The sequence below is a fragment of the Aaosphaeria arxii genome (genome assembly GCF_010015735.1).
Source record: "Aaosphaeria arxii CBS 175.79 unplaced genomic scaffold BU24scaffold_5, whole genome shotgun sequence".
Taxonomy (NCBI): domain Eukaryota; kingdom Fungi; phylum Ascomycota; class Dothideomycetes; order Pleosporales; genus Aaosphaeria; species Aaosphaeria arxii.
Genome location: NW_022983478.1, coordinates 2,400,443 through 2,419,590, shown reverse-complemented (window position 1 = coordinate 2,419,590; position 19,148 = coordinate 2,400,443). Strand labels below are relative to the sequence as shown.

General features: G+C 51.9%; 7 protein-coding genes across 7 annotated transcripts; 5 read left to right on the top strand and 2 right to left on the bottom strand.

Moving 5' to 3' along the window:
* Positions 1 to 533: 533 nt before the first annotated feature.
* On the top strand, positions 534 to 1,398 carry BU24DRAFT_348499 (1,3,8-naphthalenetriol reductase-like protein; the record flags this gene model as incomplete). The annotated part of the gene is made up of 2 exons (XM_033523565.1): positions 534 to 1,302; positions 1,361 to 1,398. 2 exons carry the CDS (start codon positions 534 to 536, stop codon positions 1,396 to 1,398), a joined length of 807 nt encoding a protein of 268 aa, XP_033383349.1.
* A 1,121-nt stretch (positions 1,399 to 2,519) lies between these two features.
* BU24DRAFT_423930 (uncharacterized protein) lies at positions 2,520 to 4,484 on the bottom strand. The gene is made up of 2 exons (XM_033528375.1): positions 4,203 to 4,484; positions 2,520 to 4,142 (listed from the first exon to the last, which is right to left on the bottom strand). The coding sequence occupies exons 1-2, from the start codon at positions 4,401 to 4,403 to the stop codon at positions 2,640 to 2,642; spliced, it is 1,704 nt and encodes a 567-aa protein (XP_033383348.1). The 5' UTR covers positions 4,404 to 4,484; the 3' UTR covers positions 2,520 to 2,639.
* A 528-nt stretch (positions 4,485 to 5,012) lies between these two features.
* On the top strand, positions 5,013 to 6,348 carry BU24DRAFT_423929 (glycosyltransferase family 62 protein). Its single transcript, XM_033528374.1, has one exon. It carries the CDS (start codon positions 5,164 to 5,166, stop codon positions 6,301 to 6,303), a length of 1,140 nt encoding a protein of 379 aa, XP_033383347.1. The 5' UTR covers positions 5,013 to 5,163; the 3' UTR covers positions 6,304 to 6,348.
* Positions 6,349 to 6,808: 460 nt separating this feature from the next.
* Positions 6,809 to 8,626, top strand: BU24DRAFT_493488 (uncharacterized protein). The gene is made up of 2 exons (XM_033533969.1): positions 6,809 to 7,838; positions 7,912 to 8,626. The coding sequence occupies exons 1-2, from the start codon at positions 7,217 to 7,219 to the stop codon at positions 8,295 to 8,297; spliced, it is 1,008 nt and encodes a 335-aa protein (XP_033383346.1). The 5' UTR covers positions 6,809 to 7,216; the 3' UTR covers positions 8,298 to 8,626.
* Positions 8,512 to 10,757, bottom strand: BU24DRAFT_371869 (P-loop containing nucleoside triphosphate hydrolase protein). Its single transcript, XM_033524484.1, has 5 exons — positions 10,203 to 10,757; positions 9,660 to 10,142; positions 9,369 to 9,606; positions 9,116 to 9,316; positions 8,512 to 9,062 (listed from the first exon to the last, which is right to left on the bottom strand). Exons 1-5 carry the CDS (start codon positions 10,466 to 10,468, stop codon positions 8,793 to 8,795), a joined length of 1,458 nt encoding a protein of 485 aa, XP_033383345.1. The 5' UTR covers positions 10,469 to 10,757; the 3' UTR covers positions 8,512 to 8,792.
* Positions 10,758 to 11,070: 313 nt separating this feature from the next.
* Positions 11,071 to 14,413, top strand: BU24DRAFT_423924 (FCH-domain-containing protein). The gene is made up of 7 exons (XM_033528373.1): positions 11,071 to 11,375; positions 11,449 to 11,475; positions 11,583 to 11,767; positions 11,827 to 12,169; positions 12,219 to 12,299; positions 12,347 to 13,484; positions 13,533 to 14,413. Exons 1-7 carry the CDS (start codon positions 11,334 to 11,336, stop codon positions 13,913 to 13,915), a joined length of 2,199 nt encoding a protein of 732 aa, XP_033383344.1. The 5' UTR covers positions 11,071 to 11,333; the 3' UTR covers positions 13,916 to 14,413.
* Positions 14,414 to 16,736: 2,323 nt separating this feature from the next.
* BU24DRAFT_482537 (glycoside hydrolase family 132 protein) lies at positions 16,737 to 18,446 on the top strand (the record flags this gene model as incomplete). The annotated part of the gene is made up of 3 exons (XM_033533240.1): positions 16,737 to 17,652; positions 17,700 to 18,103; positions 18,154 to 18,446. The coding sequence occupies 3 exons, from the start codon at positions 16,737 to 16,739 to the stop codon at positions 18,199 to 18,201; spliced, it is 1,368 nt and encodes a 455-aa protein (XP_033383343.1). The 3' UTR covers positions 18,202 to 18,446.
* Between the last annotated feature and the right edge of the window lie 702 nt (positions 18,447 to 19,148).

Below are 19,148 nucleotides of genomic sequence, written 5' to 3'. Positions count from 1 at the left end.
CAAGGCTAACCCCTTCGTCAATAATAGCAAAACCACAGAGCGCCCGGCTCTCGTTGAACGCAACTCTCCTCACCGGGCTCCATCCATGGCCCCTCTCCATTCCGATGCTTGCAACGCTTTCCGGACCCTTCATTCCGAAATGGGGACAAATCCCCTACAAACTGGATTGATTCTCGACTTACGTACCTTCAGCCGCGGCATTCTCTCCTCGTTTCCGTCGTTTCGTGCTGTCTCGCCTTGCAATGTGGTCGACTGCCGGCTTCGGATCCCCACCACATCTCCGTTTACAGAGCTTCCCAACACCGAACAACTTGAACCTTATATACGGAGCAGCATGGCAATGCTATTGGGATACCACGCACTTTTATTGTCTGTATTTGCACAATTTGACTGATAACCGATCCCACTGCTCTGATTGTCTCCCAGGTTTACGTATTGTTTCGCTGAAGGACTCAACCCGACATAAATATCAAATTACCGTATCCGGAAGACTATCACAAACCACGTGACGCATCAATTCACAGCCATCCAAAATGGTCATCAACGTCCCCACCGCTTCACTTGAAGGAAAAGTCGCCCTGGTGACCGGCGCCGGCCGCGGCATCGGACGAGGCTGCGCGATCGAGCTGGGCAAGCGCGGCGCCTCCGTCATCGTGAACTACGTCTCATCCAAAGACGCCGCCGAGGAAGTCTGCAAGATCATCGAGGGCTTCAACAACGGCGCCAAATCCATCTCCATCCAAGCCGACGTGTCCAAAGTGTCCGAAATCAACCGCCTCTTCGCGGAAGCCAAGCAGGCCTTCGGCAAAATCGACATCGTTATGAGCAACAGCGGCACCGAGAGCTGGGACAAGACCGAGGAGATCACCGAGGAGAAGTACGACCACGTGTTCAACCTCAACGCGCGCGCGCAGTTCTTCGTCGGCCAGGCGGCCTACAAGAATATGGAGGAGAACGGCCGCCTCATCCTCATGTCGTCCATCGCCGCGGGCCTCCTCGGCGTCAAGGACCACGTGCTGTACAACGCTTCCAAGATGGCGGTCATCGGCATGATCAAGTCGTTTGCTACGGACTTCGGTAAGAGGGGTATCACGGTCAATGGTGTCGCGCCTGGTGGCATTAAGAGCGATATGTTCACCCAGAATGCGTGGCACTATATCCCCGGTGGGACGCCCGAGTGGCCGGCTGAGAAGATCGAGACGCTCATGGCTAATCACTGCCCGCTGGGGAGGTGTGCGGTGCCTGAGGATGTCGCTAGAGTGGTTGCTTTCTTGGCAAGTGAAGATGGTGGTTGGGTTAATGGTAAGTTTGAATTGTTTGAAATTGAGATTTGTGAATCGTCGTGCTGATGATGTTGTAGGACAAGTTATTACTATTTCGGGCGGTTCCTCGCAATAGAGGGCCGGGTGGATTTGCGTATTTCTTTGCATAAGTGATGATTAGCATGGTTATGGCGAAGTAGGTATTCGAAGTATTCGGTAGGATTGATAGAAAATGATATCCTTTGTAAATTGATTGCATCCTTTTTATAAGAAGTGGTATAGTGCAAGCAATTGCTCAAGCTATCGATATATCCAGATTGGGTATTTACTCATCATCGATGCTGTGAGTAAAGATCATATCTACCTTTCCACTTCTCCTATTCCATGATACACTGGACATTCTGATGTCTAGCATCTATCCGTCCTTACGAGAACTTATCATCTCACTCGACGACAGATGGTGCCTGGGATCCCCAAACCCTCTTCTTTTCCCCTTCCCCAACATCTTTTCGAACCTCTTCCGAACGTTCAACTTCGTCAACTCCGCTCTGCTCTACACCACCCCCCTTAGGCTCAAGCCAACCCATCACAGTCGCCAACAACTCCTCCTCCGCCTCGCGTCTCTTCTCAAGTCTATCCCCCAACCCCCTCACCCTCCTCCTCTTCCCCCCATCACCGCTCGTCTCCCCAACCACACCCCCAGACCTCTTGCCCCTCCCCTCCACCAAAACAGACCTCACCACGCCACCCCCAACCCCGACAGCTTTAACAACGCTCCTCCTCTCCCCCGCCTGCAACTCCCTCCTCAACCTCTTCAACACCCTCGTCGCTGCCCCCGACAACCTCAATTCCCTCACCCCCCGCCGCGCGTACTCCCGCTCCAACAACCACGCATGCACGGGTCTGCCCTTTCCGCCCGTGTAGACGTGCGCGTCAGACGCGAACAGGTCGGCGTTAAACAGGCGGAGGTACACGAGATGGGGCTCTAAGAGCTTAAGATGCTGGGGGTAGTGGGTGCTGGAGTGCCGAATTAGGGATGCGAGACGCCAGCGGAGGGAGAGGTGGAGGGTGTAGGTTGAGAGAGCGGAGGCGTTGGTTAGGGATGTGAGGGTTTGGAGGAAGGACGGGAGGTCTGATTTGGTGGCGGGGGAGGCGAGGGATTGGAGGGTCTGGTGCCGGAGGGCGTGGGTGAGTTGGTGCGTTGTTTTTGTGTGGAGGGTGAGGTTGCGGTGGAGGGTTTCGAAGCGTTGGAGGATTAGGGATGTGGTGGTGAGGGTGGGGGTGGATGGGTAGGTGTGGATTCGCAGGGTTGGCTTCTGATGGAAAGTTTGATCAGAGTGGTTTCTCTTGAGGGAGTTGTGGTTTGGTATTGGGATCTTATTCTTCGTGTGGACTACATACGTCTTCTGCTGGCTCGATTGAGCTGTAACGCGAGAATGGTACATCGATTTTTGTTCCCCCAGCAATGATATGCTGTCCCTTGTCACCGAGTATTTGCCTCTTCATAGTCATCCCTCCCTCCGATAGAGCGCCAAATGTGTTTCTGAAGACCGTTACGTCTTGAGAGGCGGCGTTGTTGCGTTGCCATGACCGCGTTTCTAATGCATCCGCCGTGCTAGGAATCATACCGAATTCGTAGCTCCAGAGGTTCTCAGATTCGGATATCTTGTTGAGCACTTCAGATTGGTCATTCGTGTCTAAGTCAGCTGCCGGTGAGACGAAGAACTGGACGGAATCGCCATCTTGCACGACCTGGTGCAGAGCTGACGATAGCTCGTCGAGTGCCTGCATATCGCTGGGCAGATCTTGCACTGCTGAGGTGACTAACTCCTCATTGTTGAACGATGGATCCAGAGACAGCAAACCGGCCTTCTTACCCCATCCACCACCACCACTCAGAACTCGGTGGAGGCGCGCACCTTTCGATAGAGCGGATGTCACTATATCATTCCATGCAGTAGACTTCTTACTCCATAGATTGTCCCAGGAAGCAGTGTCTGTGGATGAGACCTGAGTATTGGCTTTGGATAAGAGAGCTGTGGTTTCGGCCTGGATGGAGTCTACCAAATCCCTTGGGATCAACAATGCCCAAACTGATATTGATTGTGATGGTTCGCCTCTGGCCTTGAAATATTGCGGGACAGTCTTCTCGAGCTCCTCCGAAGCAGTCACGCTCTTTCCGCTGGGATCTAGAACACGCCGAACGATGTTACCCATGCTTGCTTCCACCTGACGCGGGGAAGTCATCGGCACCAAGGGAATTGCGAATGCATTGGGAGGATCTGCCGACTCAGGCGTGTGTATGCGCAAGGTCTGGTGAACTAGATCCGATTTGTTCGTCAGTGTGAACTCTCTGCTCTCTTTTTGCTTCTCCCATGTAGACAGCGTCATTGTCGCAGGCGATCCCGTCTGAAATACAGTGTTGGCAAGCGGAAGCTGAAGTAAATCTAGGAATTGGCCATTTTTGGTCGAGCCTTCCGCAATGGTAAACCCAATCGTGCCATTTTGGTCAAATCCAGTGCGCTCCACTGAGCCAGCAAAGTCTTGCGGCCTCAGGTACATGTACCCTACACCCTCATGGCCGACATCCGACACAGGAGGCGTATGTATTCGACTGGTGATCTCGTCCTCCACAGACTTGGTACCGTCCACGGACAATGGCGTAGGCAGCTTGTCCACGACAGCAATGAGCGAATGGACCTTGGCGTATTTGTCATCGGCCAATAATGGAAGGAAGGCCTGGTGTACGGCCTTTGTAAGAAACTTGTGGTCATCAAGGAGCCATGGCGCAAAGCTTGGGGTGACGAAGAAAACGGCGAACCGAGATTTTCTATAATGATGCTTCTGAAGAGGAACGATGTGCTTTACAAGAGTTTCTGGCTGGATATGTAATTAGCAATAATCCTGATATGTACAAGAGTTCATTTTGCAGATACCTACAGAAACCGCAAGTGATCTAGGAACAATGATTGCGCTATTCGGAGGAGATCCTGGATCGCTGGAAGAGCTATACAACGCTGACTGATGGAAGCGCAATGCTATGCGGGATGATGTTAAGCTGCATGCTCCCGGTCGCAACTGGAGAGCAGCTGAGCGTGCGACTCTCAGGGCATGGTATTGTCGCGTGACGCACAGCGACATGAGTTTGAGATCAATTGATCATGGTAGAAAGACTCAATGGGGATTGGAAGAGGGGACTTTGGTTAAGATGAAACTACCCACAGTCAGAAAGAAAGTGTATGATGACGATCTCCAAAGAGCCGCGACGCCAAGGGATTAATCCCTGTCCGACGCGCTAAGACCAACACCATTGTCCGAAGGACACTCGACGACCAACGACCACCCTGTATTCACTGTAGTCACCCTGTCCTCTCTCCAACTACCAGTGAACACTAATCCCAATTCCACCTCATCCCCCATCCCCGACCCTTCCCATCTCGTCTTCGTCCTATCTTGTCTCGTTTTGTCTTGTCTGTCCTCAGGCAAGGGAACAATCTCCACATCTTACCCTTTCTCAACCCTCACATCGTCTCACGCTTCTTCTTCTCCTCCTCCTCTTCTCTTCTCCTTCTCTAACCCCTCTCCCTGTGAGCACCTCCTCGCTCAAGAAACACCTCGTCAAGAATTTCTACAAAAGTGTTGTCTGTCCGCTCCCTTCGGACCTTCGACACACTTACATACACAAAAACCCCCCAGTCCGTCTCCGTGCGCGTCGTCAGCGGTTTCAGCAAATCGTTAACTTTTTTGGCCCGCCGCTTGGACACGTCTCCCTCACTGCGCAAAACCCGCCAGCGCTGGCCCAACACCACCTCATAACTGTCTTCACTTCTGATGCGTGGAATATAGACCTCTAGTTCAATTGGCAACCACCGGTTCGCCCTTCTTCCTCAACAACATCACGATGCCCACCCCACGCTCGTTACGTCGCCAAAATCCCATCACCCTCGTCCTCGCCGCCATCCTATGCATAGGCTTCTTCATCTTCTTCTTCTCTGGCGGTGATGGATCATCTAGCCTAGGAGAGCGCACAGGCTCGACCGCCGCGAGCGTCTTGTCGCCGCCTTCTCTTCCCTTCCGCAAATCCAAGTCCAACGAACCTCCAGCTGCGCCGCCAGTCGTCAACTACTACATGAACAATGTTACTACATCGCGGACCCCGATTGAGAATGAGGAGAAGGTCCTCATTCTTACACCCCTCACGCGATTTTACCAAGAGTTCTGGGACAATCTGCTCAAGCTGAGTTACCCGCACGAGCTCATCTCCCTGGGCTTCATCATCCCCAAGACAAAGGAGGGCAATGCCGCATACGCAGCGCTTCAAGTGCAGGTCGCAAAGACCCAGGCAGGATCGAAGAATAAGCGATTCGCCAGTGTGACCATCCTGCGACAGGACACCGAGTCCCCACTCCAGTCCCAATCGGAAGCTGAACGTCACAAGATGGAGAACCAGAGGGCCCGACGGGGTGCGATGGCAAAGGCTCGCAATTCACTCCTCTTCACGACTCTGGGACCTACTACGTCTTGGGTCCTTTGGATGGATTCCGACATTATTGAATATCCTCCAACACTGATCCAAGATCTTGCGGCGTACGATGTCCCCATCATTGTGCCCAACTGCTTCCAGAGATATTACAACAATGACAAGAAGGCAATGGACATCCGCCCGTACGACTTCAACAACTGGATCGATAGCCCTACAGCGAAGGAGATGGCGGCTAAGATGGGCAAGGACGATATCTTGCTCGAGGGATATGCTGAGATGCCTACCTACCGAAGTCTCATGGCTATGATGCATGACCCAGCTGCCGACCCTGGCACGAAAGTCAAGTTAGACGGTGTCGGTGGGGCCACGCTTTTGGTTAAGGCGGAGGTGCATAGGGATGGAGCCATGTTCCCCCCATTCGCATTCTATCATCTCATTGAGACTGAGGGATTCGCAAAGATGGCGAACCGACTGAACTGGGAGAGCTGGGGCCTTCCCAATTACCTTGTAAGTTATTCTTCCCACAGTCCGGCTTTAGTATTCGACGTGACATGCTAACAATACTAGGTATATCATTACAACGAGTAAACGACTGCACCCGTCATCCGATTGTGGAGTTCTCCTTTTGCGGTCATTGGGCGGCGTTTTCCCGGGGGCAGTGGTCCAACTATTTTGATTTTAGAGCTGTGATGTTTACGCGGATTGTATTGTATTTTTATAGCGGTCATCTACTGATCTGCCTTACTTGCTGGGCGAGATATTCTCAAGACGACGAAGAATACTTAAAAATATATATTGCAACCTAACCTACATCTTCTTTCATCGTCTTCATCGAAAGCGCATGCTTGCCTCCCTGCCATTATGATAACAACAGTGTAGGTATTGCACGATGGGGACGTTTCGATCTCACCGAGCTGTTATTGTATGCTAGCCGTTGGTGGGCAGCTGAATTGGTCAGGAGGTCAAGTGGGTGATCCGTCCAAGCTCCCGAGATTTGCTTCCTCGATGCGGACAATTGCCGGCGGGGTCAATAAGATAAAGCTCTCGTACCTCGTAGAGTACATTTATAACCTTGCAGTCTTAGCAACCATCAACGACGACATTTATATGTATACATAGAGAAAGGGTCCATAGCTCCCCATCTCTTCTCATAGGTCAGTACCTTGTGGCTTGTTACTTGTCAGGTTCCCGCTATTGCGTCAACTCCACCCCGGATCACGAATCTTACGCTACGCGACGCATCCGCTGCCATCCCAACCCCATCCCGCCGCCAGCGCAGCCAACCTCAGCACAGAAAGAATCCAGACATCCCATATTCCCCCCACGAATTCAACCGTTCTCTCTCTGGATCCTGGGCTAACGAGACAAATCAAACAATGCAGCGCAAGATTAGCAACAGCCACGAGCCACAGCCGCGGGTCGGGGCCCATCCATCCAATCCACAGAATCCACCACCACCACCGCCGTCATCATGGATCGCTCCGACGACAGCTCCGATCGTGTGAGAGACCCAGGCACATCTGCAGCCACAAACATCAATTCAAGCCTCAAATCCCATCATCGCACCGCAGACGGCCCGTCTAGCACGCAACAACATCCCGCATCACCCTCCACCTCTTCCTCCTCGACCGCATCCTCGACATCAATCCACAACCCCACGAGCACATCGGATTCCTCCACCACAAGAAGAGACCGTCCGACACCGTACGCACAAACGTACTCGGACCTCGTGGCCGAGGGCAACGCAATCGCATCCGGGATGGCGAGTTCGCGGCGACAGCAACAGCAGGGAGACGACGAGTCCGCGCCGATAATCCAGAACGCGCGCAATTCCGGAGGTAATTATAACTCCATATCACCGTCGACGACAACCTCGGCGCGGACGACGGGCGCGGAAACCGCAGGGACACGACATAACGGCGCGCCGGGGGAGGTAGAGAGGGTGCGCGAGAACCAGCAGCGCGAGGCGGCAGAGCGCGAAGCTGCCGAGCAGGAGAGGAGGGAGAAGGGGAGGTGGAGGGCGTGGGTGGAGAAGTACGGGAGCGTGGAGCTGGAGAATAAGGGGAGTGTTGCTAGGGATCATTTGGCGTTGGGTATGTATATGTCCATCTCCTCCCCCCCGTGGAGTCTCCCTCTCCAGCGAGTAGACTGACGAAAGCTTCACAGAGCGAACCTTCCTAGCCTGGCTCCGCACATCCCTCGCCTTCGCATCAATAGGCATAGCCGTAACCCAACTCTTCCGCCTCAACACCTCGCTCTCCCCCCGCTCCCCTGCCACCTCCCCCTCCACATCCTCCTTCTCCCCAACCGCACACTCCCACTCCCGCCTCCGCTCCGTGGGAAAACCCCTCGGCGCGACGTTCATCGGCATATCAGTGCTGATACTGTTCATCGGGTTCCACAGGTACTTCGAGGCGCAGCACTACGTGATACGCGGGAAGTTCCCCGCGAGCAGGGGGAGCATTATTTTGGTGACGGGGGTTGCGGGCGCGTTGATTGTCGGGAGCTTTGTTGTTGTGCTGGCGGTGGGGACGGCGGGGTTTGAGAATTGAGAATTGAGAATTGAGAGGGATGAGGGGTTGGGTTTTAAATTTGTTTATATGGGGGGACCTTTTGTGAGGGAGTAGATAAAATGATGATAGATTGAATGGAAAGAGTGGTGGTTGGGGTGGTACTCTTGAATATTTGTTTGTTTATTAGTCGTGTTAGTCCATTCGAAGCATTTCACGGCGAGAGAATGATTATTGGAAATTGGATGAATGATATGGGTATCTCAGAGTGTTTCATTTTTTTGTTTTCTCTTTTCTCTCGGATATGCTTTGTGCTGAATGTCTCAGCGTGTCTAATTTACTTCAATCCTACATCATTCCCCCTTGATAGTGGGAAATATATGGTGTGGCCATGAGTGTCCTCCGCCGCTCCTCAAGGGTCACCGATAAACACTTGATGGGTAAAGTCCCATTCAGAAGCAGAGACTCGTTCCGTTAACCGTTCACAAGAAGGATTGGCAACAGGCGACCTCCCGCACAAGTATTGGTGGCACCATCTCACTGCGTCATCTCCTCCGTAGTCTTTCCGGCACGAGAGCTCCTGATGATCTTCTGGATCATCTCCTCAACGGCGTCCCAGTCGCTGGTGTCGATGGGGAAAAGGCTGGTCTTGAAGTACTCTGCAATGTCGTTGAGTTGCTGCCAGCTGGCTCGGTCGTGGACGAATGTGAGGGCAACACCGACACGTCCGAATCGTCCGGTACGACCAATACGGTGAAGATAGGTCTCGGGGTCTGGGGTCCTGCCGTCGGCCATGGTGGGAACGTCCTAGATACGCGTTAATAAAGGGCCGCAGATAAGGGACAGGGGCCAGTGCATACATAGTTGATGACCATGGTAACAGACTGCACGTCGATACCACGGGCGAGGACGTTGGTGGTAATGAGGACCTTGGCCTCACCACTTCTGAAAAGGTCGATGATGCGGTCACGCTCAGGTCCGTCTAGAGCTCCACTCAGTTGGGCTACCTTGTGTCCCTCCGCAATCATTCGCTTCTCGATATCCTCGGCTGTTCTACGAGTCTGGTTTCTGTTAGCTTTATTGCGTGTTGAAATGTAGATTGGATATGCATACTCGAACGAAGATGATGGAGGAAGCTTGGGTCATCAAGCCGTAGAATTTCAACAACGTGGAGAACTTATCCGAGTCCTCATTGATATCAATGTACAGCTGCTTGATTCCATCGATTGTGAGCTCGTCGTGGGCGAGAGTGAGGGTGTTGGCATTAGGCGCAAATCTGGTTGCATAGTTGATGACTTGTGGCGGGAAGGTTGCAGAGAACAGAACTGTTTGGATATTCTTTGGCACGAGCCTGCTACTGTCAGCATTCCTGTCACTCCTATTCTTCGACAAAACTTGACTTACGCCTTCACACGATTGCACTGCTCACCAAGGCCTTGTTGGTCAAGCATATTGTCGGCCTCATCGAGTACGAGAATCTTGAGGTGTTTGGGGTCGATGTATCTCCTCCGGACCATATCCATGACGGTTCCCGGGGTTCCGACCAGGACGTGAGCATCGTACTTTTGGTTTCGCTTGGTGGGATCGGGAATCGCAGGCATAGCAACAAGGCCGTCCATGAACTGACCCATGTGCGAGATGACACCCAGGATCTGGCGCGCAAGCTCTCGGCTCGGTGCGAGGACCAAAGCTTGCGGAGCAACGATGCTCAAGTCAATTCGGGACAGAATGTTGAGGGAAAAGGCTGCTGTCTTTCCGGTACCCGATTGCGACTGGGCGATCATGTTGACGGGTGGGTTGAGGAGAAGCAATGGAAGGGCCTTCTCTTGAATCTTTGACGGTTTGCGGAAGTTCATTTGGTGAATTCCTTTCAGGAGCTCCGGTGTGCTTGATGGGTAATAGTCAGAATAGGTTTAATCGCGTATGAGAAGTGACATGACGGCTTACAGCTGCAACTGTTCAAAGCTGGTCGCGGAGAACAGTGGGTTGTTGGGGTCGGCCTGCAGATCCGCAAGCTTGACCTCGACCTTGTATTCGACTTCTTGTAGAGGGGCTCCATTGCCTGGCTGCTCTCCACTGCCATCCACTTGATCACTCGGAGCAGTGGTTTTCTCTGCTGGGGCGGCCTCGGTGGTGGCTTCTGTAGTCGCGGAGGGAGTTTCGGCGGGTTTGGTATCCGCAGTAGTTGCGGCGGTCGCAGCTTCTGCCGACATCTTCAGAGACTGGATCCTCTAGATATGATTAATTGACTGAGTTCTCTAGAAAGGGGTAAGGCGGAGACGAGAAAGAACGTTGATATGTGATCAAGGTGAAAGAAGCCTCGCAACAAGCGGCGGTGGGATTTGCTTGAAGGGAGGTGAAAGAACTGTGTCGGCGAGATGACACAGATGAAGGGAGTAAACTGCAGAGGACAAAATATTAGCAATTGCAGCTTATAGAAGATGAGTGAAACGGTTAGGAGTGTTAGCTATTCAGCTTGTGAATAGTTTGAGGGTTGGGAAGTAGGAGGAGGATAATAATTGAAGCTTGCGGTCTGCGGCCTTGGACTTGGATGGCGGGGCACTAGGCTGGCTAGGCTGCTTTAGGCAAAGGCAACAGTGTTAACCGTAAAGGGCAAGGTGGTATAGGGGAGAGCATGACCTCTTGTTACGAGGAACAACCTACACTCGGAATTAGTTTACATGGCGAAGCGGGTGAACTGCTAGCAACTAAGGATAGGTACGTACCTCGAACGCGTATGCCGATTATACCAAGTAAATGGTATTATTCACCTAGATATATCCACATCTCTCTCTCACCTTCCCATTTCATAATAAAACCAATGATCCTCCAACCGTATTCCTTCTTCCCATAATCCAACCACTGAACGCCGGCCCAGGCCTTCCCGCTCTAGTGAATCCTCTCAGCCACTCAAACCCCACACTTGGGCACTGCACCAGCCAACTTCCTCCGAAGTAGCCCTCTCACTTCCGCTCACGACTGAAGCTCCTGTCTACCCTGCCCTGCCCTGCTCTTATGTCTGCTGTGTCGCCGCCTCCAACTGCCTGCTACCTCGTTCTCTGATCCCCCTTCTGGAGAATGGAAGTTGACATTGCTCCTCAGTTTGGAGCCGAATTGAAGGTATCCCTCCGCGCCCCGGCTGCGATCCACTGTGTGGAGATTTGTACATGAACTGACACGGACAAATCCACAGGATGGCTTCAAGAACGCAAACGCTTGGGTATGCTCCTCGCTCTCACCCCACACCTCAGAAGGCTGTCGCGCACACCTTCCGGCTCTCCTCCTTTACGTCCACGAAGACAACATTACTAATACGCTCGGGATCAGGTCTCTGGCGGCATTGCTTGGCTCGACGAGATCCAGCAATTCTACCGGGAAAGAGCTGGAATAGAGAAGGAGTATTCTGCGAAGCTGAGCGCATTGGCAAAGAAATACTATGAGAAGAAGGCGAGGAAATCGAGCAGCCTCAGTGTCGGCGACACGCCGACGGTCACACCAGGATCGCTAGAGAGGTAGGGCAGCCTGTTTGCTCCATATGGCCATGACTGCTGACACTTTTGCTTGCACGTAGTGCATCAATGACCACTTGGGGTGTCCAATTAAGCACCCTCGAGTCCAGAGCCGCTGAACACGAACAATTCGCCGGAGCCCTCACCTCCAGAGTCGCCGAACCTCTTAAAGCCTACGGTCTCCGGTTCGAAGAATTGCGGAAACTGCATGCCGACTTTGCGACTAAGTTGGAGAAGGAGCGCGATGGCACATATGGAGAACTGCGCAAGATGAAGGGCAAATATGACACAGTGTGCCAGGAAGTGGAGAATAGACGAAAGAAGATTGATAGCTCGTTTGATCATGGCAAGAACAAGGCTCGTAACGCATTTGAGCAACACCAGGTCGAGATGCGCAACGTCAAGGTACCGCGAGATTGCCATACGAAGCAGGAGTTGCTACTAACATCTCTAGAACACCTACCTGATCAACATCAACGTCACGAACAAGCAGAAGGAGATGTACTATCACGAATACGTGCCTGAGTTACTCGACGTAGGTTAATCCTCCATGGGTAACTTCCCAATCTAACCATGCGCCAGAGCTTACAAGACCTATCGGAAACACGTGTTGCCAAACTCAATTCGATCTGGGCCTTGGCCGCACAAATCGAGACGCAAACCCTAACGCGAAGCACCGAGTCCCTTAACCATCTTTCCGGAGAGATTCCTCGGAACAATCCTCTACTGGACTCGATGATGTTTGTTAGACATAATGCAGGAGCGTGGCAGGAACCAGCGGACTTCCAGTTTGAACCCAGTCCCGTGTGGTTGGATGATGGTAGCATTGCAACAGACGAAGCGGCCGTCGTCTACCTTCGGAACATTCTCACAAAAACTAAATCATCTCTCACCGAGCAACGGCGCACGCTGGATAAGAAGCGCTCCGAAGTCGAGAACGCCAAGAAAGTACGAGTCGCCATTCGAGAAGGCCGGGATAAGAGAGATGAGGTGGATGTTGTCCGAGCCATATTCGCCATCCAGGAGGCGATGCATGAAGTAGAACGCCAAAAGGTCAGCGCCGAGGTGGAAGTGTCTACGATCACCTCTGTTGTTGGCGATCTGAGTATTGGAGCCAGAAATCACAACTTCAAGTCGCAAACTTTCAAGATTCCGACCAACTGCGATCTGTGCGGAGACCGCATATGGGGTCTGTCTGCAAAGGGATTCGACTGCAAAGACTGTGGGTATACTTGCCATAGCAAGTGCGAACTCAAGGTTCCAGCGGACTGCCCGGGCGAGCAGACCAAGGAAGAGAGGAAGAAACTCAAAGAGGAGCGACAGAAGGCTTCGCATGCTGCTCCTCCCGCCAATGGAAATACGGCTTCGCCTCGACCTGACATGCCGCAGATTAGTAGAAGCGATACTGTCAATTCGATGAACACACTTAGTTCAGGCTATTCTGCGACTGCGCATCGATCAATATCGGGCATGTCTCCTACAGCGGAAGAGCCTCCAGCAGAGAAGAAAACAACTCCAGCGCCTGCGGCTGGCGCCAGGCGGAATCGAATAGTTGCACCGCCTCCGGCACAGTATGTCAAGGATGATGGAGGCGATGGACCAATTGCTTCGCCCAAGGCACCGGAGCAGAAGGGGAAGATGCTCTATGCATATGAGCAGAACGGAGAGGGAGAAATTACGGTCCCAGAAGGCAGAGAGGTTGTCATTCTGGAGCCTGATGGTGAGTCAGCAGCGTGCGATGATTGGAGACTTCGCTCATTATTCTCAGACGGTTCTGGCTGGATAAAGGTCCGCGCAGGCTACAAGGAGGGACTCGTTCCCACAGCCTACGTGGAGATACTGCCTCTGACGCCTCCTTCTTCGAATCGACCTGATTCGACGTATTCTGCGTCTTCCGCGTCGTTGGCAGGGAGTGTGTCGGCGGCAGCAGGGAAGAAGAAGGGCCCTGCTGTTGCGCCCAAGCGTGGAGCCAAGAAGCTCAAGTACGTGGAGGCCTTGTACGATTACACGGCTCAAAGCGATGCGGAACATAGCATGTCAGAAGGCGAGCGGTTTGTTCTTATCAACTTGGATGCCGGCGAGGGGTGGGCCGATGTTGAGAAGGACGGTTCTGTTCGAAGCGTTCCCGCCAATTACGTTCAACAAGTATGAGCCGGAGCGGGACTCTCACATTTTCGTTTTCTAAAAAGGAGGCCACATTGTTTCCAAAACGATCACCATGATATTGATCGTGCGTTTTCATTTGAGCTTTGTCACAAGTCCCTGCATTTGTTAGAGAGAGTACAAGCAGAATCGGTTTCTGTATATACCCTCGAGGAAGATGGAGCGTTATTGTTACTCGACATCGAGTCTCCCTTGTCGATGACCGTCGTCAACATAAGCGTTACAATGAGACAATGTCTTCGAATGCAATGCGTGCATTCTCTTGCATTCCGTCAGTCAAGTCGTGGAGAGTGCCGATGTCTCAGTTACAACCACGAGATCGCATGCTGCTGATAAGTGTTGCACAGACTGGCGAATCTAACATGTTGCACAGCATATGCTGCCAGAGTAATCGTACTTTGAATCTTCACCTTTTGCGGAGGAAGCTGCAGCCCGCTGACTATTCTGTGCGGGACGAATTTGAAAATATGTGTTTGTGTTCGTCACGATGTCCTCTTTAGCTTAGGGGTAGCTAGTCCAACGCTGACAATCTAGTCTGGCCTCACTTTCATCTCTTCACATTAGCAAACGCTGTCAAGAGTTCATGTTCTAGTCTAACATTCATTTCGTCACCCTGCACCAAGGCTCGTCAGGTGGCCATGCCATCGACCACTCAAACCGACGCCCACTGTCGCGCTGCCTCGGCAGCTCCTAACCATCTATACCCCCTTTACTAGTCGTGGTGCCGCAGGGGAGATTACTCTCTGACCAGCACGACTGATGTCAAATCTGTCTGCACGCTGGCTAGCCCCCCGGTGGTGATACCAGGCATCAGTACGGCGTAGTCACTGAGCGTCCTCGTCATAAGCGGCTCTTTTCGGCTAGGTCCGAACGTGCTGGCGTTGCAGCTTGCATGTCCTTGTGGCACAATGGCTGAGATCATGAGCACGGGGGACGTTTGACCGAGGTGAAGGACACTGAGCCTCATCTTAGAGATTGCAAACGCTTGCAACAGTGTGCGTGCGTGTATATTTCACGAAGTATAGCTGCGTAGCCATGGCAATAGTGCCAGGTGGGATCTAGAGAGAAGTGGCAATGTGCAGCTGTGGCAACGGAGAGATCGCATTTCTAGCAATTGCATCTTATGGAATCGGCAAAGCCGTGGTAGTTGGGGATTGAGCGTTGGAGAGCAACGAGAAATTCAATAGAAAAGAAAAAAAAAGGAGAGAGAAGGCTGGGCTGGACTGGTTCTACGATCTGGCCCTTCTCTCTCTCTCTCTCTCCCGCGGCAACGAGTGTCCATTCCGACATGTCGTTTGTGCATACCGCAAGGACACAGGCAGGGATAGACATTTCGTGCGATGTGTACTTTGACTTGACGGACCCGGACAGGCGTAGGGAAAGTCGGGAACCAATCAACGCGACTGAAATACGCTCTTTTGTGGTTTAGCGTCAGGTACCGACATCAAAATGCTCCTTCGGTAGTATAGCGATTGGCCACCTCCCTTGGGAAATTCCTCATCTTCTTCTTCCCTTTCGAACAATTTTACACTTTCAATTGCCAAAGCTTTCATTGCCTCAATGGTTTCTAAGTATTCAAGACTGGCTAGGATCGAATACGCCTCAATTCTAGACTGTTCGTCCACTTGGGGGACTAAGAATTGTCTGTTGATTCTCGAGAGAACTAGTCAACTAACACTGACTGGATTACACGGTAGATAGGTCTTAATTGTTATTGTTATCACTTTTTTCTTTCGGGAAAAGAGTAGGTTGCACCAAAGGTTACCGAACGCCAAAGGCTGGAAAATAACAGACCACCTCTTAGCCCGCGGATGCCACCGTGATACAGGGCTATTGCTTTGAAATTCTGACTATTTCCCCTCCTCGACGAGCATTCTTTTTCTCAACTCTATATCCCTCCCCTCTCTTCTGGTTGTTATTGTTATTGTTTGAGTTTCATGTTCTTCCCATGTGCCTCTGTATATCAACTATGCACGCACCCACGCACGCACACTGTCAACATCCTTTCTAATCTTAGGGAATCCTATGCCACCGTCTTTTGGATTTCTTCACCAGTGAATGATCATTGCTCAGTACTTTGAGTGCTCAGTGCTGTGTCGTCCCTCTGTCGACCAGAATCAGGCAGTGTCTTGATTGGAGCAATTGAAGCTACGCCGCCACACAAACATCAAAAGGAAGCTCAGCATCGCCCTCATTCCAGAGGATACCCTTTTACCACGTTCCTGGCCCGTGAATTGAGAAGTGTTGGTGACCGCGCTAGTCCTTTTAGAGTGACTTCCCTGTTGATACTATCTCTCTCACTCACTCTCTCACTCACGCCCAAACTCTCTCTTTCTTTTCTTCCTCATTGCCTCCTGTTGACTGCAAACAAGAGTCACATCTCTCCACCTTTTTACCCCACCATTTCTCCTCCACTCCTTCTCTCTCACTCACTTCCTCTCCATCCCTCCACACTCCCGCAAACCAACACTCTGACTCAGTTGGGATATCTCGTCTTCCTTTCCTTCGGAGTCGTGTCTCCATTTCACTCCTTAGCATTCACTCTCACTATCACTTACACGGCCGATCTTCGCGTTTCTTGCGCATCAGTCGCACCAAACCGTGCTCAATTTCACGGACACCCGTCAATCGAGGCAATATTCTCTGGCATCGCGTGCCAATCAAACAAAAAGGTTGGTTAGTCACTCACCATGCGTGCTTTGCTCGCTTTTGCGCTCAATGCTGAATCAACAAACGAAAGGCACGATTCTTGACTTCCTCACTTGACGACATCTAGTCTCACTCGCCTCATCAAATCCATCAGTGCGCCATGAAGGCCTCGACTCTCGTCGCAGTCGCTGCTGCAGTGACTGCTGCGGTAGCCCAGCCTCGCCAGGTCCACCGCCATCACCCTCTGCGCAACGAGATCAAGCGCCAGGATTTCGGATCCGTAGTCTACGAGGCGGCTCCGATTGCTACGATTATCGTCTACGTGTTGAATGGTCAGCCTATTTCTGAGCAAGAAGTTCGTCAAGGTATCGCTAACGGCACGCTCATGTGGGGGGACGATGGTGTCCTTTCTACCTCTACCTCTTCCGTGTCTACACCTACTCCTATCTCGCTTCCAGCACCATCTGTCGAACTTCCAAAAACATCTGCACAGCCGGAAATTATTGAAGAGCACCATCCAGAAGTACCATCCAAGACCGACCTTCCTTCTGCTCCTGCTGCGCAACCTGAGCCTGAACCTACTCCCGAGCCTTCATCTAAGCCCGAGTCCCAGGCTCCACCTCCTCAGTTGAACGGGCTTGAAGGTGTCAACAGGCCGTTCCCTAACGGAGAGTTCTCGTGCGATGCGTTTCCCAAGGGGTACGGCGCGCAGCCAGTGCAACATGCTGGTCTCGGTGGCTGGATTGGTATTCAAGATCCCCAGATTGTAGACTCGGCGGGCTTCGACGACATCACTACCACCCCTCACGGCACCTGTTCTGACGGTACTTGCTGCAAGGCCGGCGCATTCTGTTCTTATAGCTGTCCACCTGGTTACTTGAAATCTTCTTGGCCAGAGCGGCAAGGCCTCAAAGGCCAATCAATCGGCGGTCTCTACTGCAATCTCGACAACAAGCTCGAGTTGGCCACTGGCGCTATCGCGAAGACACTCTGTGTTCGAGGTACCGATAAGGTGACTATCAAGGTACACAACAAGCTCAAGCGCAAACAGTCAACCTGCCGTACCGATTATCCTGGTAAGTGTTATCGATACCTCTGAGTCATAGAAGCTAAGGCTGTGAAGGTTCCGAGTCAGAGACCGTCCCAATCACCACCAACCCCGGAGATTTTGCCGAACTGGCCTGCCCTGAGACCGATACTTACTATCACTGGAACGGAAAATCGACCTCGGCTCAGTATTACCTTAACAATGGGGGCGTTGAAGAGAGTGAAGCGTGTCAATGGGGCGACGGGTCCAAGCCTGTTGGCAACTTTGCTCCTGTGAATCTCGGTGTCGGGTTCAGCAGTGCGGACCAAAAGGGCTATATCTCGCTCTTCCAAAACTCGCCGACTACAAATGCTAAACTTGACTTCACCGTCGAACTTCAGGCAGATGACATGAACGGCAACTGCAAGTACTCGAACGGCGAGTTCCACTATGGCGAGAACTACAGCAAGGTCGCCACTGGTGACAATCGAGGTTGCACGGTAAGCTACGTATCGCAACTGTTAATCAGGGTCTTGCTAACAGTGAATAGGTTGCACTCAATTCTGGCACACTCACGGTCGTTCTTACCGAGAACTAAGACACCATTACTTCAGCCCTCACAAAACGGCTCACCCACTATTTACGCGATCGCCGCGCTACATTTTGGTTCCTTCTTTCACACCCAGGTCGATAAGTCTTGACAACATGATGATCCTTCCACTACCACATCATGCCTCATAACACTGCTGAGGTGTTGCTCGATACATTCCATCCAGCAACGAACAATTTCTCTTCCCATGGATATCTACTATTCAACCTTTCACGATACCCGTTTACTACCCCGGAAGGGCATATTGTTTCCCCCTCCTCCTCCTTCTTCCTTTGTAATTATACACAACATGTGGACTTCTGCACATACACCCCGAGCATGCCTGCCTGCCTATCTGTCCAACTCGGGGGTCTGATCCTTTGTTCTTTTCTTCCTTTTTTGTTTTTCTATATGTCCGATTTCAACTTCTCTTTGCAATATGTGGACGCTGGGATAAGGGCACAAGGGGCTTTCTTCTTTTTAACAGGCGTTCCAGAGCTGTGTGCCAAGGGGTGGTCGGCACAATTTTGACTTCCCTTTACTACTGTGTAAAAGGACATGTTTGGTGCGTGGGTGCTGCCCTGGGTTCGAGGTTTCGAACGATCGTGGTAGCTCTACATGTCGATCGATAAGTACAATGCCACCTTATAACAAACAACCTTGGAAATCTGTCTTTGGTGTTTTTCGAGAGTGATGAGTTGCCGATGACATACATCATCCAAAACCCCCCAACTTTCTCAATCCTCAAAACGTGTAAAGAACGTACTTGCGTATCACTTCCAGCTGACATCCCCATTCCCCTTCCCAATCATCCTTTCCCACATGTCTCTCAACAGCATTTTCCGATCCTCCAACAGCCTTCTTCCCATACTCCTACTAACTACACCATCCACCACCTCAATCTCTTCGACCGCGTCGTCTATTGTTCTGGGAGGTTCCTGGCCTGAACACGTTTG